This window comes from Misgurnus anguillicaudatus, chromosome 16, assembly GCF_027580225.2.
Source record: "Misgurnus anguillicaudatus chromosome 16, ASM2758022v2, whole genome shotgun sequence".
In the NCBI taxonomy this organism is placed as follows: Eukaryota; Metazoa; Chordata; class Actinopteri; order Cypriniformes; family Cobitidae; genus Misgurnus; species Misgurnus anguillicaudatus.
This window is the reverse complement of record NC_073352.2, coordinates 19478659-19502418: the sequence shown is the minus strand read 5'-3', so window position 1 is coordinate 19502418 and position 23760 is coordinate 19478659. Positions and strand designations below refer to the sequence as shown.

Sequence of the window (23760 nt, the reverse complement as noted above, 5' to 3'; positions counted from 1 at the left end):
CGTTCAGGCATGCTATAAAACACAAATAGTTCAACAGAAACACGTAGTAAAGCAATACCATATAGAAATTATTCAAAATATCAATGTAATAAGCGACTAATAAGCTTCATAACGACCATGTGCATGGACTGCAATTGTGTATTTCACTAAATCTAATTTCCCAAAGAAGGCAGAAGAAGGAAGAGAGCGCGTCCATGCTGGCCCCCATGGGTCTTTGTATTTATATTCCCACAAAGCTGTTTAAAGTGGCAAAAACTACACAAGTCTCAGTGAAAAGTGTATTTTTCAGGTGGCAAAATTTAAATCAAATCTATGTGCGCTGGTTTAGTTTATATTTTTTGTGCATTATGCTATATATAACCATACATGAAATGTTAACAATACTCAGAAATTCCCAAATTTAAAATTCCTAAATGGAACTTTAAATAATATTAGGCTTATAATTTTATTGCTGACACCGACAAATCTGATTTGATTTAAAATTAAACAGATGTCCACATAAATCACGATGTCGTTGGCGAGTAATAACCATATAATTGAATTGAATAACCATTAAATAAATCATAATATCCAAAAGTACTTGTCACGTGATAATTTAATCTATCAGCACTTTTTTTCAGTTAAAACGATTGGGCCATGTCAACCAGTTGTTTAAAAAAGTTGCTAAACAAAACTGAATCAATTTAGATAGAAGTACAGTAAGACTTTGGTAAATCAGCACAGCATGAAACGTATAGGCGAGAATGCAAAAAAATAACTAATATTGTTCAATAATTCACTATTTATATAAAATCAGGATTACTTTACCTTTTGTGGAAAAACATTTAATTTGAATTTTAAAAAAACTAAGTGTTTTATTAGGTGATGTTTCGCTTGGAGAAAGGAGTGCTAATGTATTAGAATGACAAAACAGCTATTTAAATACTAAGAAATCTCATGAAGTGTTTCGGACTCGTCTGAGAATTGGGCAAAGCTCATGATCAAGTGTTGACAGTCCAACATTACCATCTTGTGGCCACAAGTGAAAATACACAACGCTTAAAGAATCTGATCAGATCACCATTACAGTCAAGCAATCTATATATCACAATACCACTCCATTATATTACACCAAGCTTTAGGACAGTCAAGGACAAAACTCTGTTGTCACACCTGACCTTAACCATGCCATTATGCTAAAGGCCTTCAAAAACTCAAATAAATGGCAGAAAAGCACACACAGGAGAGGACCAAAACCCACGAAGACAAGATAATTTATATTCTGGTTCCGTGAGAGAAAGATATCTAGGGAATACTGTATCTGTCCTTCCCAAAAAAAGACAGAATGCTTTGTTGCTCCCTTTCACATGTACTTTTTCCTCTCTTCTTACAGAGAGGTCAGAGTTCAAGGCTAACTTTGATCAGAAGGATGGAGAAGGGTTAGAGGGCAGCAGTCTTTGATTCACTAATGTTTCCTCCATTCTTCCTTCCAGCGCCGCACGCTAAAGAGAGTCACACAGGAAAAGCAGCTAAATGCTCTCATCTGCTTTACATAACTGTTAAATAATGACAGCTTAAATTTAGGCCATAAATGAAAAATTGTCATTGGTTAAATGTCTTTCATAACATTTAGAGTGAAAAGGGTAGAAGTGCACATATATATGAGCCAAACAGTAACAGTAAGTATGAGGTGCAAAAGTTCATCAACCCTTTGTAAGATGGTAAGTGGTCCGGAAATGATTGCATATCCTGTCTCTATTCGTTCATGAGCTGTTTTGATAGTTTCAGCAGTCTGACATGACCTCACTTCTCAGGTGTGGGTCTGCTTGATTCATCACAGGTGGGTTTAAGAGTCCCGTAGGTCTTGTTATGCAGAGGCTTTGGCATTAAAATGCAATTGGGAAAGAAAGGCAAGACAAATGTTTATATGTGAAGTTTGGATTTATTCTGACATTCAGGTTCACGTTCAGACTTCAGACATAATTCAAACAAATGTCAGCCTTCACAGAACATCATTCCAAGTGTATGCAGTATAAAGGCAAGGATAAATTCAGAATGCTATCAGGGTTACACTCTCCATTCACGTTCATGTTTACCTTTAAAATGGAAAAATATCTGCAACAGCCTTTCTTTAAAAAAGTGTCCCAGATAAAAATAAGTTTAAAAGAAAAAACATTTAAAATAGTCATAGTAAAATATATTTAACTTAATGGCGTTCGCAATTTGTGCTCATACATTTTTGAATGTATTCATGCCCACAAATGCGAAAAATGCCAAAATACTGATAAGATTGAAACTGACACCAATGCTTATCCGTGTCCAGTGGCTCTTCCCACTTCAACCACTAGAGGTCATAAAAGCCTTAGGCCACTTCATGACACTTGATGCAGTTTAACGTTGTAGGTACTTCTGCATATCAAAATCCCTTTACATACATTTGTACATAGGTATACTTCATATAGGTAACATCGCATACACACCAAAATATTTGGTATCAGACAAGACAACTTTGGAGCATTGCTTTATATTACATTAGTGCAAATGCAGTGGCATACTGTATGTGTATATATATTATATAAACTGTATATTTCATTATGGAAAACAAACAGAGAACATAAAAAACGGGCTACTATTACTGAATACTGAGAGCGTGCTAGTGGATATGTGCCAATGCCTACACAACATCACAGCACTGGATTTAAGGGTCACATGAACACATTCACATTGGTGTTTGCTGGACATAGTAGATTAGGGAAGAGCTGGTGTGTTTAGGCAATCCATACATTGAAAAGTTTCTATTCACCTCTGTCAGACTGAGCATCTGACCATTTTCAGCATATGCATATGTCTGGATTAGAAGGGTGGTAGATTGTGTTTTTGTCTATGAAGCCTTTAGAGCCGATCACAGAGAGGGCTAGACGTTTCCTCGCCTGTGACACCTTTTTGACCAGCAAATGTGTAGATTGAGTTTAGCTCAAGGTGTGGTTTTAGGATTGGTTTTAGCCTGAGGAGGAGGAGCAGGCTGAAGGACCACAATCACCTGGGACTAATTCCTTCACACCATCCTTTTCTTTGAGTTCAGCCGTGAGCTCTGGCTGGGGAACCTCGGACTCTGGTTGCTGTAATGTGCCATCCTGTGTTGAAGTGCCGGGCTGTAAAGATCCTTTCAGCTGGTTGTGACAAAGAGGGCAAGTCTCCTGAACATACAGCCACTTCTTCAAGCAGCCAGCATGGAACAGATGACTGCAGGGAGTGATCACAGCTGATGTCATGTCCTAAAATCAAGAACAAATGAGAGTTGCACTTCGAGGAAGAAAATGATTTTCTTACTTGGAACACAGATTATTATTCCCTAAAATAAGTAAATAATACTTTTTTACCAAAAGTGAGCACTGCTTGCTCATGCATACAGGAACTATTTGAGGGGTGTTATTGTTTGCCAGGTTGTTGCTAAGGAGGTTTTCACATGTTTGCTTAACAATAGAGTTACGATACTGGTTACCTAGCAAAAAAGCACTTTTATTTCTCCCATACACTCTAAAAACAAACAGTGCTAAATGGCACTTAAAGTGGTTCACTGGCTCGTAATAATAGGGGAACCATTTTAAGTGCCATATAGCACCTATGTAGTAGCTGTGTAGAACCATATTGTGCTATATAGAACCATATGTGGTGCTATATCACCCCCGGAAGGTTCTTCATACACTGGTTTATTTTTGACCCATGTTGGGTAAATATTGGACAGAACACATCGCCGGGCCAAAATCGACCCAATGCTGGGCCGTTGCCAACCATGGTTGCATAACAACAACCCAACATTGGGTCTTTTTTTTAACCCAGCATTGGGTCATTTTTAACCCGGCGATGTGTTCTGTCCAACATATACCCAACATGGGTAAAAAAAACGGAAAAAATGAATCATTGAAGACGGGCCATTGAATTGTAAGAAAATAATGCACACCCAAGGTGCAGCGTCGTGCCGTTGCACCGCGAGTGTGCATTGTTTTCAAATAATTCAAGGGACCGGAGTCAATTATTCCTCTTATACCACGGTTACCACAAATATTGCTCTGGTGCCTATTTGTAAAACATTTGACAAGTTAGGTGTGCGGTTATCAGAAATTAATGCATACCCACGGAACATTTCAGCCAATCAGAATACAACATTCAACAGACCCGTGGTATAAAGGTGCTATATAGCTCTAAAAAGGGTTTGTAGACTTTCGGATAATCGCAAAAAAATAAGCTCTGTTTTTAACAAAAGTTTGAGACACTTTCAACAAGTTAGTGTTCACAGATAAACACAACTTTTAGGAATTTTGCAGTCAAAATCTGGCTTTTAAAATTCTAGTAAACGCATTAAAAGTGTATAAAATTTGTATTCCTCTGTGAAGATTAACTTGACAAAACGTGTAAGTATCTTTAACTTTTTTTAAGCACTAAGCTTATTTTTTTGCGATAATCCAAGTCTATGGGAAAAATTAAAGGGCTTTAATTTTAAAAGGGCTTTAGTTAGTGTCCCACAAACTTCCGGGTTGGCCTACAAAAATACATCATCCCTGCGGCACTCAGGGTTCCCACACCTTGATTAACTTCAAATTCAAGAACCTTTTAAGGACTTTCCAGGTCCAATACCCTCAAATTCAAGGACTTAATGTGAGAGTCACACATTTCATGTGAGAGCAAAGATACATTGTGTTATCTTTAACTCTTTTTAACTCGTCAATTAAGAGAAAACGCTTCCCTGCCAATGACGAGTATTTCGAGCAATCCGTAATACCGCTATTATCTTCTGCAACTTATAAAACCCAGAAATAGCACCCTAGGGCAAGCAGCTGCATGTCCGTGTATGTTATGAGTATCGCTCTTCTGAATCTGATCTCTATTAAAAGTCCTTCACAAAAATTTAATTATCTCAGCTTTTTGCTAAAAATGTGGTGTTTTGAAGAAACCTACCCATATTTGAAAGGTGATAAAAATAGAACAAATGAAGGAAGGATGAAACATTTTTGTTTGAAATCAGAGGGTCTGTTCTTTCATTTCATATATTGTATGTTTATATATTTAAAGAAGAACATTTTCTGGAAGGCATTAAACTTTTGTGAAAATCATGAAAATGCTGGCGCTGGCTGGCAACTTTTTTTAATAATGCAAGTTACTTTTTTTACTTTTATGTACTGAATTAAACTAAACATAGTCACATTATGCACTCAATGCGTACACCCCTGTCTGGGAACAGTTCGAGTCAAAAACTGAGATGGCAGGCCAGAGCTCGACATTTTTGTGATGAAATATGCAATTTCTAAATGTAGAACTTTTCAGTCATAAAAAACACCTGCAAGGCCTGAAAGAAATCAAGCCTCAGCCAAGAAAAAGTAATGCAAAAGTAACTAAAAAGTAACGTAAGCATTACTTTCCATTAAAAGTAACTAAGTAATGCAATTAGTTATTTTTTTTGGGAGTAACTTAATATTGTAATGCATTATTTTTAAAAGTAACTTTCCCCAATACTGGTCAAACACAACTAAGCATTTTGGTATGGATCAAAATTCGCATTGTACAAGTTATAAACATTCAACATTTTAGCACGTGTCATGCACTAAAAAAGTCTAGAATTGTATGACACCACACACTGCACAGGGAATAATATAATTTTTTTCCAGAAAACTTCTTGCACAAAATATATTCAAGCACTTTCAATGACCTGTATCTATTTATGTTTATTTTTAAAAACTTTCCAGAGCCTTGAATTTTTTGTATACTTTCAAGGATTTCAAGGACCTGTGGGAACCCTGGATACTTGGAGATCACTCCAATTATATAAATATATATAAATATACCTCCATTATATAAACACCCTTAGATATGGCTTACGTGCCTCATATAAAAGAAGTTTAAAACCATTAAAAAAATGTAGTTGCTCAGAGATGTACTATATCTATAAATACTACGTTCTTCAACAAGTAAACAACATTTGCAGTATTAATATTACTGTACTACTTAGAAATCTGTTTGTACTGTAGAAATAGTGAGGCTTGCGCCTTACCACCCCAACTAGACACCAATCATTAATCTATTCACAGAAATAAACAAGACGACACGTGTCATATATCACAAAAACATACGGAAAGTAACCGGACATCCATCACGAACACAAATCCTCGCATCTACACATACACACACCTGGTAGCAGATGGAGCAGATGTCATTGTGCTGCTGGAGTTGTTGGTGAGAAGCTGTCGGCAGGCTCTTGATCTTGTTGACAGCATCTCTGCGGAGCAGGAAGCTCTGCCAGCCCAGCTGGGCCCTCAGCCAGACGTTATAGTAAGAATGGATGAGCACGATAGTAGAGCCCATCACGGTCCACTCCCCGAACACGGTCTCCGATACACCGTACGCAACCACGCACAGGGCGACCAGGAACTCCAGCAGCCTGTAAGTGCCGTTCACCCAGTAGATGACGTCATCCATGTTCTCAACGGGGGCTTTGCGAAACTCCTCCACCATAAAGAGGATGTAGATCAGCAGTGTGCCCAGCACCTGAGGGTGAATCACATGAAATTCCCTAATCATTAAAAGTTGATATTATGACGATTCAACTAACATGCCGATTAGGCCTATTCTTAAAGCTAAAAAGATTTCTCTCATTCAATTTTCTATCACCTTTCTTTCCTCTTCCCCTCAAGGTCTTATCTGATGGTGTGTAATGTATTTAAGTTGGTTGTCTACCTGCAGTGAGGTCAGAATGCTGGAGGAAATGATGATAAGCAGCCAGAAGTCCATGTGGAAGAACTGACAGATCATGTAGGACATATAAGCAGGGAACACCAGCAAGAACAAGCACAGGCTAACTGCGCGGAAGTGCTTCCATAAGCTCCTGTTGATCAGAATTCATAAAATGAATATGTAATAGATAGGAAACATCCAACAACAATCATGCAACTGTGAGTTTGAGTTTACTTGTCTCTGGAGGCTCCCAGTGCCAGCACTATGGGATCTGCTATCTCCAGCATAGACTGCAGAATGGAGGCCACCACGATGAAGAGGATGATGCTGAGAAGAAAGGCCCTGTGGATGACCTGTAGCTCGATCAATCCCGTCTGTACAGCGAGGATCAAAAGAGTGATTCCCTCCGTCATGCCTCTGAGAAAGAAAACAGGGAAATGATGCATCTCAAGTGGTAGTGTGGTCCTAGCAACGTCAGGGTCAATGGTTCGATTTCCAAAGTATTGCACACTGTAGTTCACTATGGATAAAAGAACTGGCTAAATGTATGAATGTAAATAATGTTTAGTGGATTCAACTGCAAATCAATTAACAAAGTTATTGTTGCATACGGTACAAAAAGTAGGGCTGCATAACGATTAATCGCGACTAATCGTTTGCAAAATAGAAGTTTTTGTTTACATTATATAAGCGTGTGTACTGTGTATAATTATATATATATTTATTATATATAAATACACACACATTTATGTATAACTTAAAAAATGCACTTTTATATTATATATATATATAAGGTATTTATATTTATATATAATATTAATTATATATAAATATATAAAGTTATATACACATGTAAATATTTCTTAAATATATACATGCATGTGTGTGTATTTATATATAGATAATTATTATACAAAGTATACACACTTATATAATGTAAACAAAAACTTTTATTCTGCAAACGATTAGTCGTGATTAATCGTTATGTAGCCCTAACAAAAAGACATAAGAGCATTGATTTAGAGATTTAAAGAGTAAAGGAAGCTAACCTGTGCATGGTATTGTCGTTCATGAAAGCCCTGTAGCCCTGCAAGTAGAACTTGCAAAGAGTGAGGACTCCCAAAGCTACAAATGACACGGTGAAGACCAGACCCAGCAGTGAGTATGGAGTACAACAGCACTCTGCAATACTGGAGACGACACATAAAACAGTTAAAAATAAATGAACTTTGATGAATCAGGAACATTTTACAGCCGTTCTGGGTAGACCTACAATTAAAAGACAATATTACTTGTCATTTAATTGTACTAAGAGCCTCTCTGAAGTAACCCGTTATAAAAAATGGTGCCCAAATGCACATTGGTGATAAAGATCTCAAGAACTCTCTTGGGTTACCTTTACATGGATCAATCTGTTTTAATGCAACTTGTGCTTTTACCCTTTAACTTTGGTTTTAAAAAGCAATTTTGCCTTCCTTACTTTTTTTTAAAGGTGTTAGTTCACTCGAATAAAAAAACTATTTTATCACCTCTATGTCGTTCTAAAACACCCTTTAGATATTTTTCATGGACACCAGGAGGCTTGTTACTGTCCCATAGACCCTTCAAGGTTTGTAAACATTGAATGACTATCGGGTGCGCGCGCAGCATGGGGTCAAACTGTTCATACCATCCAGACTTTATAATTTAATCTAACAGGGCTGAAAAATGATGACTTACCTGAAATGAAGTGAGCACTACAAACACAAGCCTCTTTGATATTTGCATTGTCCCAGTCTGCACGTTAATTGCTTGCAGCCGCAGATGTTGTATTTTTTGGGTTTTGAGATTCTGCAGGAATCGCGAAAACTTAACGGAAGACCTGGTGCGATTTTCACAGCCCACGACGTAAGTAGGCATTTTTGACGATACTGAATAATACGCAACTCAATCTGCTGTAATGGCTTTTCTGACCCCGACATGCGCAGTGGGAAACGCCTGTGACGTGATCAATGAAGGGGTCTATAGACTGCAGCTTGATTTTCACTAGGGATGCTCCAATCGATCGGCCACTGATTGGCCGATAACGGCATTAAATGACTCGATCGGTAACTCGCTAAATTTTTCGATCTTATGAACCGATCTTTCTGTTTACTTTTGTCATCATCATAGGGATCCTGAATGGGGCTGCAATTAGAGACAATTTTTATGTACTGCAAGCATTTTTATAACCCATTGCTCATGTGCGAAGTGCAAAATTTGGATTTATCTCTCTGCCTTTACAGAAATACAGTGAGGAAAATAAGTATTTGAACACCCTGCTATTTTGCAAGTTCTCCCACTTAGAAATCATAGAGGGGTCTGAAATTGTCATTGTAGGTGCATGTCCACTGTGAGAGACATAATCTAAAAAAAAATCACAATATATGATTTTTTAAAATATTGTATGATAAAGCTGCAAATAAGTAAGAGAAAGTCAACGTTAATATTTGGTACAGTAGCCTTTGTTTGCAATTACAGAGGTCAAAACTACAGGAAGCGCGTGCAGTGAATTAAGCCGAACAGTAAAATATAAAAGTGCGCACTCAATTGGATAATTGTAAATGCCCAAACACAGACAAAAAAGACGTGCCATCATGGAAATAAGATAAATAACATATTACTTGAGGGATATTTAGTTTGTTTAATAAAATAACAAATATTTATCTCTGGCAAATTTACTTGATCTTCAAGCGGGGCGAGTCGAGGCGTTAGGAGGGCGGGGCGCCCCCTTATATAATGGTAGGGAAACCTTGCATATCAGCTTAAAATAATCGGTATCGGCCGATCACAAAGATAACAAATCGGTAATCCGTATCGGCTGCAAAGATTCTGATCGGAGCATCCGTAATTTTCACAATGAGCTGTATGCGCCTTATTCTGCTCGTGAACGCACACCAAACGACCAATGAGTAAAACAAATTGTTGAATAAATAGTTTGTTTTGTTTTGTTTTCACACAAAAGGGTTTTCGTTGCTTTATAATATTATTATTGAACTACTGAAAAAACATTGACCTTTTTGGCAATGTCTTTAATTCTTTTCTGGGGTTTATTGTGAAAATCAAACTGCAGCCTAAGGGACATTCACAAGCCTCCCGGTTTTCATCAAAAAAAGAAAATAGAAGGACTTAGTGGTTTAGAACGACACAGGGGTAAGTGATTTATGACAACATTTTTATTTTGGGGTGAAATCCAAAATTTACTTTGAATTGATTTTATTTATTGCATTGTTGCAAAGAAGCCTTGTCCAAAATAGCCCCTTTACACTCTGAGATATAAGGTGACGTTAAATTTGTGTGGTGTCCGAAATCATAGTGGACATTATTGAATGCACTCATCTAACCCCACAATGCACTGCAATAATGAGTGTACAACCGATGGAATCTGTAGGATTGTTATTGGACTGTTATTACTGAGTATAAGAGTCAAATTTTTCACAAGGTGTACATCTGTGATACAAACTGTAAAAAACAGTTCTTTGTAGGATTATAATTGGACCGTTACATTCATAGTGCCACCAAACAAATATAATATCTGGTTACATATGAAGAGCTCAGATGCAAAACACTCTAAGGGGGTGTGCACACCAATGTTTTTAAACGCGTCTGAACGCCGAATGCCAGCTGTTTTTATCAGCTGAGCACCAGCTTTCTTCAGCCAAGCGCCTTGGTTGTTGTGATACTTCTACTTTATTTATCAATCGTTGTACAATGCGCTGGTAGGTTGTTGTGATATTTGTCCCGCTCCTCCTCCACTGTGATTGGATGGCCTTGTGAGAACTGACATTGACGAGCTGAGCTTTTCACCCAAAGTTGAATATTTTTCATATTTCTAATTTTTGACAAAGGTGGCTTTAGGAGCTTTTGCAACTGAGCTTCTCATATATCAATGCTTAGTTAAAGAGCAGAGGATACTAAAGATCCAACCTGGTGAGAAAAAGAAAGAGCAGTCTCTCTCTGGACGTAGGCTGATCTCGTGTACTAAAGTATGTGTAGATTTGCAGGGCGAACAGAACCAGCCAGAAACACATGAATAACACTGGCAGAACCAGCTGATTCCATAGAGACATACCAAGAGCCAGCAACCCATACACCTCTACCACCTACAGGACAAGACAAGGAAGAGCTCAACAAATCATACTGTAAACAATAAAAATCATTTAAATTATTTCATTTTATTTATGCTATTTAATTTACAACAGTTACCTACTGTACATTATTTTTTGCACGGCAAGGAACAATGTGCCCTTATCCGGTGGCATCCAAAAATCAACTCTGAACATCAAAATGTCAAAGATGGGTTTCACTTTTAACAGTCTCTAACCTGTGCAAGCTCCCGGTATGCCGTTTTGGCCAGGTTAAATGGCACCAGCAGATTGGAGGCCAAGAAGTAGATGACTTCCAGCCCTGTGAAAATCATGGCAAAACGATTCACAAAAACGATGGTCTCCAAAGGGACCAGGCACAGCCGGGCCACCAGAGGGAGCAGGTGCGCAGAGAACAGCCAAATGCGCTTGGTCTGCATCACACAGGAGCACAGGGTACACACCACCAGCTGGCCTACTCAACCATACACACACACACACAGGACAAAAGAGAGGTATTTAAAACATAATACAATCACATCAGATATATTGAATTTCCACCTAATAATAGGCTTACTTTAATACAACCACTCATAGATATTTCTTATTCTTTGTTAATATACATCGGTCTTGTCCCTAGTATACATCATTTAATAGAAATTATGGGTGGTGGCCTTTAAATATTGTTGTGACCTTGACGTGAAAAAAATAAGAACAACTAACAGTAAACTAATTAGATTACTATAGTAAATACTAAAGCGTACTACAGTTTTTTCATGTTGCCATTGTTTCAAACCAAACAAGAATGCTCATGAGAAAGCAAGATAACGTGGTGAAAGAGAAGTGAGAGGGTGACACACTGGGAACAAAGTGCCGGACAGACAGTCTTTGTGAGTGCACAAAGCGAGAGAAGAAGCGAAATACAGGAAGTGAGCAGGAGAGACTTTGTCATTAATCTGGCAAAGTGCAGCACTGTTAGCAAAAGTGATGAAAGGGGAGAATATATAAGCTACATATCTGCTGCTCTGCACAGCATATGAGAGGGGAACAGAAGAGAAAATGCTTAACCTATGGGTAGCCTCTGACATCATGCAAAATCACCAGACTCCGGGATTTTAAACAAGCCAGATAAGAGTGAATAGGGCCAGTAATGAGTAGGCGTGGGACTCAAATGTGATAAGATTGCTAAGACCTGAAACTTGATGGGTTAGTTCAAAATTTGCTGTTAAATTCCTCACCCTTTGGCCTTTTAACGTGACATTATCAATCCAGGCGAATAGTACGAAAGATTTTTAGGTAAAATCCTGGTCCTGAGAGATTCATAAAATACAAGTGCAGTTTCTTCGAAAGTTCAAAAGACAGATGCAAGAAACACAAAGGTAATCCCTGTGACTCTTAATGATATACTGTATTGAAATCTATCCAGGAAACTTAATGTCATCAGGAGTAGCAGGGTGTACTTTTGTGTTGCTTGCATCTGTATTTTGAACTTTCAATTAAACAATGGTCCCTACATCTTTAAAAAAAAAAAAATTTTTAAGTAAACTAACCCTATAATAAACAAAGATAACCACTGTTCTAACCAAGTTAGTATTAAATCAACAAAAGATGCAGACAATGTTCTGCTATTTTAAGAATCCACCATCTGCAGAGGTGTTGTGTGTTTGTATGGCATGTTTGTAACGCTGTTTTAAAGCTCTTACAGTGTTTTAGTGTGTTGCCATGCTTCACCTATTAAATCCTATTTTTTGCCTTGTTTGGGCTTAGCTTATAAAGCGATAAGTTTAGTAAAATTATTAAAATGGATAAGTGCAGACAGTGATGTTTCAGTCTTTTTTCCCAATATAAAGCATATAGATTTATCAGTTTATTATGGGTTTGTTTTAAATCACCATTTTGTTTCTTGCAAGATCTGGAAACATAATAAATTGTCTAATAAATTGTGACAATTATGCCGATTAATTGCCTATTTTATTGCTTTGACTTTTAATTCTCATAAATCTTTTTCTTTGTTTATGAAATAATTTCACATATTGTTGTGATTATTTAAATGAAACCTTTTGTGAGGTTTTCCTGGCAGTAAATATTAATACATAACATATATTTAAAAGTAATCTGATACGGTCTCGTTTATACAGGTGCTGCAGCTCCCCCTTGTGTTTTTTAGAGAGATGTGCAATCATTGCGGTGATCAGAAATCATCTCAATGAGGTCAAACAATCGCGATGAGACGATTTTGTTTAATCATTGTGACAGCCCTTCTTATCTCTCTATCCATGTGATTTTGCATACAGAAGAGAGGCATGTCCCTGATGCAGGTTTAAAGTCTCAATAAAATTGAAATGAAAAACTTTGAAAAATTTTGGAATATTGTGGTATGTACAAGTGACTTATCTGTGAGCTTCGTTATTTAAAAAACATTTGGTGCCCTTATAATCTTTAAGACGCAAATCTCCTCCACTTCTCGAAACAAACTTTTTTTATTCCGGACACTTGGTATGGCAGGAGGGCAGGCCTGGAAAAAGACTGCAGCGATTAGCAAATAGCAAAATGACCCAACTTTCAACCATCCAATCAATTCTCTGACAAATCAAGCCCAGCCCTACTTATTTTTTCATTTCAGATACCGTTTCACTCACATGTACGCCACAATGGAGAAAATAAGACAATCGCTACTTCCATTTCATTGTGACTTTAAATACGATCTTGGGATGGTAATGCTATGTGTGATCTAAAATCGACTGAAAATATCTGTAACACTTTACAATAAGGTTGTATTGTCAAACATTAGTAAATGCATTAACCAACATGAACAAACAATGAACAATATAGTTCAGTTAGTTGATGTCAATACAGTTACTCATGTTAGTTCATGGTGCATTAATTAATGTTAACAATTACAACACTTGGTTTTATAAATGTATTAATAAATGCCGAAATCAAAATAAACAAAGATAAATAAATGTTATAGAAGTATTATTCATTGATAGTTTATGTTAACTAACTGTTAACAAATACAACCTTATTGTAAAGTGTTACCAAAATACCAAATGTGTTTTCTTGTCCAGGATTGAAATCATAGTCTGAAAGTAAAAAATCTGAGTCTGTGTCCATCATACACTATGCAATTTTTTATGAAATCTGTCAACTTGTTGCAGAAAGTCTGTTCAAGTCTTGTTTTACAATGTCTGTTTGTCCAGACTGCAAATCTTAGCAAAAATCTGGGCAAAAGTGGTGTAGTGTATTCCCTACTTAAGCCACCAGAAGCCTTGTGAAATCTGCATGTTTTGTTTGACCTGATCTTAAATTTTATCCCAGCATGTCAGGTGAAATGCCATAAATGCTTACAGATAAGCGCAGTAGTGAAACGATTGATGGACAGAGGCTCCAGGTACAGTGGACCCTCATATCCAGACTCCAGCTCACTCTGCACATAGTCCCTGAAACAGAGAACATAAACTTTATTGACCTTATTGTAACATCTGAGAAACAAAGACATCCCCTCTGAGTCACAATCTATACTTACAGCAGTGGAACCTTCACTTCTTCTATCAGATAGGAACATTCACTTATGACACACAGCTGAGGCCAAGTGAGCACCAATTTAAAACAATACGAAAACACTTTGTAGAACAATGTTGAAGAGTAACACAATTAACTCTCTTCGCGCCTTTAACGAGTTATCTCGTTAATTAAAAGAAAACATTTCCCTGCCAATGACGCTTCCCTGACGAGTTTTTACTGTAATCTTTTATTCCGCTATTATCCACTAGATGGCGGGGTTACCCAATTTATAAAAACTGAAGCATCAGCTAATTATTCAATTTTATAAACTTTGTGTATGTTTTGATCTTTGTTCTGAATCTAAGCTCTAAACAAAGTTCTTTATAAAATGCAATTATTTTAGCTTTTTGCTTAAAATTTGGTATTTTTGAAAAAACCCATATTTGAGAGGTTATAAAAAAGAGAATAGAAAGTTTTTCCGTTTTGTTTGTTTATTTGTTTTAAAGCAGAGGGTCTGTTCTATATTTTAAATATGTTGTATATTTATAGAAGAACATTTTCCTGTAAGGCATCTTGTAAAAAATCACAAAGAATGCTGGCATAAAAAACGGATAATTCCTGACTCCGGGGGTTGGGGTGAAATAAAACTTGGACAAATTCTTGGAGGTATTCCCTCTTTGAGTGGTCAGAACAGTTTCCAGGATTCATAAAGCCCACATACACACGTACATAATAAACATTCTGAATGCTCGGTTAAATCCTTCATTGAGCTCACACTGCTCAGAGTAAGAAGGCAGAGAGGGGATGTAGTCAGGGAAGTAAGTTATGAGCAGGCAGTAATGGCTTTGCCACACTTGGGTGATCTTAATTTGAGCAGCCATTGCGTCTTCTAGAGACACAAATTATGCTGAGAAATGTGCTAAAAGCTCTCTCTTAATCTGACACTAAACAGCCACCTGTCAGGGAACAAAATAGCATGCTATAATCGCAGACCCACAACGTTTCCAGTGAACCAAAAGCGTCTGCTTTATTGTCTGCTAAAATGTAACTTTTAAGGTTCTCCATAAATGGTTTGATGGATTTAATTTATTTCATACTGATTATAGATGGCAGGTTGGTTTTTTAACACTACCTCTGAATAAGAAACCTCATCTCATTAATCATCTTAGCACATTCAAAGCTAATTGATTTGTTCAACTTTATTCAATTGTTATTCTTGACCACAGTTTCTACTAATTTTACTGTTTGTAAAAACTGTTTGTTCTCCATCTCTCTTTGTAACTAACTGTTGTATTAATTGCATTGACTTCCCAGTATGTTCATGCAAGTTTCGTTTGGTCACATGAGAGAGACTCATATTCACTTAAAGACGGGGTGCATGGTTTTTGAAAAACAAAAGGGAATCGGGCCGAGTACAAAAAAAACCTTGTAGCCAATCAGCAGTAAGATGCGTGTCTACTAACCAACATCGTTGCCTGGGTTGCGTATGTGTGGGGCATGTTTATCAAAACAAGGTCCAGATTCTATTGGGGTGGGGGCGTGTTTGTTTAGGTGATTTTAAATGTCAACACTGACTTTTAGAGATCATGCACCCAACCTTTAAGAGCGATTGGGAGATAAAGAGGGCCAGAATACAATTTGGAAAGTTGCAAATGTGCAAGGTAAAACATTTCCCCTATACAAACACACACAACATACAGGGGCGGTTTGCCGGACAGGGTTTAGGTTAATCCAGACTTATTTATATTAGGACAATTTTAAAGTTTTTACAAACATATCTTGCAAGTGTGTGCATGTGTGCATCTTGTGTGCATGTGTGCATCTTGAAACAAAACAATGCCACTGATATAATGTTAAAACTAGTCAGGGCAAGATGTCTGGAACTAGGATTAGCCCTGCCTGGGAAACTGCCCCTTAAAAATACAATTAAACTTAAAGGTGCAGTGTGTAAATTTTAGCGGCATCTAGTGGTGAGGTTGCAAACTGCAACCAACGACTCAGTCCACTGCTCACCCCTTGCTTTTGAAACACATAGAGAAGCTACGGTAGCCACCACCGGACAAACATGCCATTGTCTGAGACAACTTGTCCGTTAAGGGCTTCTGTAGAAACATTGGGCCACAAAATGGCGACTTCCATGTAAGGGGACCCTCGATGTATGTAGTTAAAAACATCTCATTCTAAGGTAATAAACACATAATGGTTCATTATGAAAGGTCATTATATACCCCTGATAATATAGTTTTGTATATTATTTTGCATTTCTGTCAATAGAGCCTTTTAAAAATTACACACTGCACCTTTAAAGCATTAGTTTACCCTCAAAACGAAATTTTTTAGCATTCAACCCCCTTCTTGTTACAAATGCAACTATTTCTAATGAAAAAATGCTACCACTTATTCTCTTTATGGAAAAATGGCATCAACATCTTTATTTAAACACTGTAATGTTTAAAATAAAGTCATATAGTGGTATGAATGACACACGCGCACACACACTAATGATCAAAATAATTTATTATGACCAATATAACTAATTATGATAAACTCAAATATAAAATTTTCTTTTGGTTTTCTTACTTTTTAGGGTTCTGACTTTTTAAACAAGGACACAAAAGAATTGATTTAATTATTACTATTTTAAAGCACTGTTAAATACACCTTAAACATTTAACGTTCTTAATAATTCACAATTTCCTTTCATGGTATAAATTTGGACTGTATAAAACTGTGTGATTTCTGGTTTCTCTCTATTAAATAACTTTGACCATCACTGACCTTACAAGTACATAGTGCCTACAGAGTATATTTTTGGCAAGCATATGAGAGCTGTTATGGTGGGAGGCAGCCATAGCTTAAATCTCTAGCTCCACAGCAAAATAAATTACATTTCACACAAGTTGTGAGCTCGTTCTGAAAGAACGCAAAGACAACACGCCTCTCTATTGAGTCATTTTTATTGGCTGCTTCTAAAAACAAACTTACAACAAAAATAGCATACCCCAATTCCAGAAAAATGGCTCTAATGAGCTGAATTATTGCAACGAACATGGTAAATGTCAAAAGAAATGTGCTTTTTTGATAAGTGGCACAGGTTTTTATTTTATAAAACCCCAAAACTATATGGAAACCTCAGATGCAAAACCCTCTAAGTGCATCTGACATGTTTTCTTGTAAATGAGCATTTTTATTATGTTTAGGTTCAGTAATTTTACTTTAATGGCAAACAAAAGGTTATAAGTCAGTAACTGTAATGCCTTATTTTCACAATTCAATTTCACAAAAAAGCATTTCATTGCTATTTAAACCAATTGGACTGTCTTTCGCTGCAAAATCCTCTAAGTACTAGATCTCCACTTCTAAAAGAAGTCACTCTTCATTGTCCATTCTGAATAAAGACAAAAGGCTCAAAAATACGCCCAATAATCGGTCAATATCCTAATATATTCAGTAAACTGACATACGTGTGCGGTTGTTCATCCAATTCTTTATCCGTGTGAAGAGTTGAAGAGTTTCGTTGCAAAACGAGATAACCACCGTTTTTTTAATTGTTCAGAAATCTCGTTTTTTGGTTGTGCATTCCAATTAATTTCAATGCAACTGCAGTTAGTTTGTTTTGATTTAAACCTTCATAACTTAAAAAATACAGCTAAGTAGCACCATACAACAAAATAATAACATGATAACATAATAATAAATATGTTTTGACAAAAATGTTAAAAAATGGATTTATCTCGTTTTGCAACGAAACTCTTCATATATATATATTTGAATATCTCATTCAAGTCCTAAACTCTCACCTGGAGATCTGGTGGCCAGCAAACAGCAGCAGAGCGGTGAGCACATACAGGTAGAGCTGCACCAGGTGCTGTCGGGGCAGAGTCAGCAGCACTAGACTCAGAATGTAGCCTAAAAGAGAGTTAAAGAATGAGACTGCTGTTAGGCCACTATGTAAGGATGCTGTCAAGCATACAGAAAGGTTTTTGATGGCAGCTCCCACTCAATCTCTCTCACAGACCAGGAAAGAGTTCATTCACTCAGGCTGAACGCTGTCAAAGGAAGTCAAACAGGGGGAGAACACAGACTGAATCCAGATTTCCACTGATAGTCACACCTGCAGAAAAACTATATGGCTATGCTCAGAATCAAAAACTAGCGTAGTGTCCACCACACTTATTGCACATAAATACCACATACTTTATTATTGAATAATAGTATGGGAATTTGCATGCAACCTGCAAACGGAAACTGTATTTTGCATTTTTTTAACCAATTTTTATAAACAAAATATCTTATTTTTCAGCTTTTTTGAACATGATTAGTACATGATTCAGCCTCCGGTATCACACACACGTTCATGCAAGATGAGAGGAAGATCAATCTTGTGTCGTGTACAGTTTAAGCCCTCATTATTACTATATTGTCAAAACCGCTTGATCCCTCCTGTTGCATAACAGTTTATCTGTCATTCAGTAACCACACATCTGTCACCCACAAATTTACAAAACACCATATAAAGACACAAACTCTCACACACACAAAAAAATGCACAGCACAGGCAATAAGGAAATTAGAAAAGTTAAAAGAAGCCTTTTATGTTACGGTGATCACATTTTTAAAGCTAGATAGATGTTGATGTTGATTCTCAAACTTTTTTGGTAAACGGCAGTACATAATACTTTCAATTCTATCTTCCTGTTTCACTCAAAAAAAATGGTGCTAAATAGCACTAAAAGTGGTTCTTGGCTCACAATCATAGAGGAACCATTTTAAGTGCCATATAGCACAGAAGTACCTGTGTAGTGCTATGTAGAACCATATGTGGTGCTATAGTGGTGCTATATGACCCCCATATGGTTCTTCATAGGTGCTATATAGCACTAAAAATGGTTCCTGTATGATTACAAGCCAAGAAACACTTTTAGTGCTATTTACCATCGTTTTTTTTGTATGTATAGTTTATTTTTGTCGTATGGTTTGTTTGTATAGACAGTTCAGGGGTTATGATAAACTGTAAAATATGCAGTATGTCTGTGGGAGACCCAAAGTTTATCAGTATTGATTAATGGAAAGCATGCTGGCACACAAGTTTATACCAATGCAATTACCTGGGAATACAGTTAGCACTGAAATATGAGGAAGCTTTCGGCAGGTCAAAGAACAGAGGACTTGGCCAAGTTGTGGTCGGATATGGAAAAGCTCAGATTATCAATAATACAGAAAGTGCCTATGATCCTGCTGACAGTAGATGTTCCCCATGCCTTAATTTAACCTTTCTGCTTCACTGCCACATTTCAACCACTGTTATTTATCTTCTCCTATATATATTATATGCATTAAAGGCCAAGGGGCACTCATAAAGTGATGAGTCTGAAGCTCCATATATATACTGTAGATATTTACAGCTCGAACAAAACACAGGGCTGTTCTGCAGAATTTTTGGCCTCCTTCTATCTCTATTAGCTCTAATGGTCTTACAGTGTCAGACTTTGGTTCAGTGAAACTGTAGTAGGGGGGACAAAGCTATTAATTCTGCTTTATTGTTGTATATTACAGGAGCTTCTCAAGGCTAGCTGATATTTATCAAGACTAGGGCAACATTTACATAACAACAATGTATTTAATGTAGTTTTCCTTTGCATTTTTAAAAAATTACATATGACAACACTGTCAAAAAACATCAACAACAACAATGACGACTAAATGCTGTATTATGCGTGCCAGGCCAGATGTTATAGAAAAAGCCAAAAATAGCATGGGTCAAAAATATTGATTTTTCTTTTATGCCAAAAATCATTAATATATTATTTAAAGATCATGTTCCATGAAGATATTTTGTAAATTTCCTAACGTAATGTAATGTAATGTAATGTAATGTAATGTAATGTAATGTAATGTAATGTAATGTAATGTAATATAATATTATATATATATATATACCAGCTGAAACGGACAAGGAGATCAATGAGTACATAATGGCTAGTTGCAACACACATTTGGAAAAGCGAGGCGCTAGAGAGCACTATTCCTTTGAATGAAAAATACAATTTCACCACTAGATGGGGAAAAATCCTGCTTATTGTCCCTTTAAAGCCTCTATTGTCTTCCGCCTCAGATTTAAAGCCCAGGATGGTAGGTAACCCTTTAAAGGGTGGCTTCAACCTGGCTTCAATAGTTTGCGATTTTAGGACCCCAAAATGCCACTTTCATGTAAAATACCCAGCAAGCCTGAGAAAAAAAATGCACCAGTGTTTTTTCTGACAGCTGTACTTTTAACCATTGGGAGCTACTTGGACTCTGCCTGCCATTCAGCATGGGTCCTGAGGGTACAATAGTGCAACCTACAATGGACAGGTTGTACCTGTAAAACAAAGCCAAGCCAAAAACAGATGCTGTTAAAAGTATATTACACTAAACTCAGCCATTATTATATGACTGGATCTGCACATAACCTGCACATATCAAGAGTTTATAACAACCACATGTGCAAAGCGCATGACCACACACACTAACAAGACACTTACAAGACTTATAAAGAAGACCAAATGAGCTGAAACCTAAAGACACTTTCTGCTCTGTTTTCTGGAAGTCAGAAATCCTTCCAGGTAGTAGAAGCAAGAGGATAAAACTATCCGAACAATTAAGAAGGATGCTAACATCAATACGGAGCTATTCCTGTAAATAATGCCACGATCACACAAGACTTTTCGTTCCATCAACTTCCATTCAAGCTTATGGGGAAAACTTTGTATTTTGGTAAATTTCAAAGTTCAAGACTGATGAACTATGTTGACCTTATCAGGTGATGGAAAAAGGGTGCAAGTCTGTAAATCCATGTGTAAATTAAAAAACAACATCACCTTAGCAAGTGATATTATATCTGGTTGCTCAGCTCTGCTAAGCCTCATTGAAGTTGCATTTAAGCATATATAATACCGACGTGCGTGTCGCAAATGTGCCACCACAAACTGCAAGTCTGGAAAAAACTTGTATGGTGTTCCTGATTCTCATCCTGTGGATGTTTTCATCGCTAAGAGGGAGTTTGGGAACTTACAGCAAAGCACAGATGACAACAGGTTTACTCGAGACAGCGCAAGCTAGCACGAATGTAAACTTTTATATTATAGCGATGATGCTGGTAGTGACGATTCTCTCAGACCAACCAGTGATCTACAGTGTTTTCGCGTCACGTTTTGGTATCAGCTCGGGTCGCTTGGAACCCCAACCGAGGTGGTACTCAAAAAAGTATCGGGTACCACGTACTGCACCCAGTGGAAAAGGCCCCAAAAGTAAGCTGACCCGACCCAAACCATGGAGTACTATGCAATGGAAAAGCGCCATTAGACACATCAAACACAGAGAAACAGGTCTTTATTTTTACATTTACATTACATTTAGGCATTTCCAATTCTCTTTTTAATAGTCCCACCGAAGCAATGTGATGATAATCTCACCTAACCTTAAACCATTCATTTTTCTCTTATTACAATTGCAAATAATCTTCATAGACTGCTTCACTACCCTGAACTACTAAGACTTACTCAAATGATTTACAAATCTATCTTCTGTAACAGCTTTAGCTTTGACAAGTTTTAGGTGGGAGGAAAAAAAAGAACAATATTGTTTCAGAAAAAATACCAATAAACCTGCCAAGTGATACCAACCATACCGTGCGTTCCCTTACCAAAGCACCCATGCAACAGTGAAAGTATCACATTTAATAATGGTACAGTACTTTAAAATGCACACCGTGTTCCCTAACAGTAACCCAATTCTTGCAAAAATATCTTTATACGGTACTTTTTGTTCCTTGTTAAACACTATGGGGTTTTAAAAAACAGACATACTGTAACTCACCCACATAGTGCAGGTATAGGGCCAGGTACTTGTACTGGAAGAGGGGGTTATTGTTGAGGCTGCTCCTCTGGATCTTTTGGAAGAAGGAGCTGACATCCCATCGGTACAGCACCTCCAGCAACATAATACTGGGGACCCGCAGGCTCACATTCAGCACCGCCTCCACACGCTCCTTCACGGCCATCATTCCTGACTACCGCCAACCACACGCAATTCACTGGCACTATTACAAACTGAGAAAGAAGTTTAAACAAATTAACTTAATTAAAACACAAGAGATACAAAATGCACGTTTTACTTAAATGTTTAAAACAAGCTCATAATAATAATAGACAAATGTTATAAAATGTAGCAACAATGTACTTGATAACAAATCCTTAGGGCCGCGCGATTTTAAACTCAAGTCACGTGATAAAATACTGCAGAACAAAATACAAATTAAAAGCATTTGTAAAATCTAATATATAGCACAGAGTAACATTATGTGTCTAAATAAAATGAATTGCCCTCAACTCTGCTGGACAATATATGGATACACTTACATTATGGCAAATAATTGCATTGCCCTCGTTCCTATGTGTTTATAACAGGTTTGTTCATTGTAATGGGTGATAACAGTGTATTATTCTGGTGCACCGCTGAAATGAACTGTAGTAACCCCGCGCTCATTGAAAATGCATTGTGTGACTGGCTGATCGCCCACAGTAAGCCTGTTGCAGTGCTAAATAAGCAGGTCTATTTAAACAACCGTTTTCGCGTTAATGCAAAAACCAACAGTGATCCTATTTAAACTGATGTGTACATGTTCATTGTACAATAACTAACGCGACATATATATCTGGTAAATATGTGCAATATCAATAACGTGGCCCTTATACACGCGTCAAATATCATAATTGGATGCACTTATATACAGCCCGAGGCTATGTGTCCTCCTCCCCTCTCTTTCTCTCTCTCCAGAGATGCTATGAACTGTAGTGACCCCGGATAACAGCATGGAAACACTGACACGAGCATGCCCCGAGCTCCAGTTCACTGAACCGCAATATACAAAGACAACATAAACAACAACTTACACGATTAAAGCTCCCGCGGATGCTCCCGACTACGATGGCCGTCCTTTATTCTCGTGTCGGATGTCAACCATGTTGACAGAGGATTGAACGGAGTGGTTGGCGGTCTCAGGGAAATGGCATTCGGCGGAGCGGCACCGGGACTCGTATCACATCATCCCGCAGCCATTACAAATCGCCACAGTGATCGGTACTGAGCATGTGCGCCGCTGAGAGGATTACCGCGCGCCGTGCCATCATCAGGGCACACGAAGAAAAGAGGGGGTGGAGAGGTGAACTGATAACGACGAGTGAGACGACACTACAGCATTCATTCACCCACCATGCGATGAAGATTAGGACACTAACAGATTACTACTATACAAAAATAGTGATAGTAGATTTTATTTATTTCCTGAAATGTTACTCTCTTTCTCCTCTACCCTATTTCAAGAAAAGTGCATCGTAAATAAGAAACTGCAGCGTCTCAATTCGCCTACTTTACACTATGCCCTAAGTATACACTGTTTTTGTTTCGG

At 37.4% G+C, this 23760-nt stretch overlaps 1 protein-coding gene across 1 annotated transcript; it reads right to left on the bottom strand.

The window, feature by feature from the left end:
- Positions 1–1901: 1901 nt before the first annotated feature.
- rnf145a (ring finger protein 145a) lies at positions 1902–23665 on the bottom strand. The gene is made up of 11 exons (XM_055178322.2): positions 23246–23665; positions 22170–22402; positions 18113–18221; positions 14157–14248; positions 11048–11283; positions 10651–10826; positions 7755–7895; positions 6940–7122; positions 6709–6856; positions 6163–6519; positions 1902–3254 (listed from the first exon to the last, which is right to left on the bottom strand). Exons 2-11 carry the CDS (start codon positions 22354–22356, stop codon positions 2979–2981), a joined length of 1905 nt encoding a protein of 634 aa, XP_055034297.2. The 5' UTR covers positions 22357–22402; positions 23246–23665; the 3' UTR covers positions 1902–2978.
- Positions 23666–23760: the final 95 nt, after the last annotated feature.

What these genes read in the sequence shown, in the direction of transcription:
- rnf145a (XM_055178322.2), bottom strand. Translation starts at nt 22,356, where the DNA reads ATGATGGCCGTGAAGGAGCGTGTGGAGGCGGTGCTGAATGTGAGCCTG. An exon ending in CATACCGGGAGCTTGCACAG is followed by an intron (nt 10,827 to 11,047) that starts GTTAGAGACTGT and finishes CTTGTCCTGTAG; the next exon opens with GTGGTAGAGGTGTATGGGTT. An exon ending in AACGACAATACCATGCACAG is followed by an intron (nt 7,123 to 7,754) that starts GTTAGCTTCCTT and finishes TTTCTTTCTCAG; the next exon opens with AGGCATGACGGAGGGAATCA.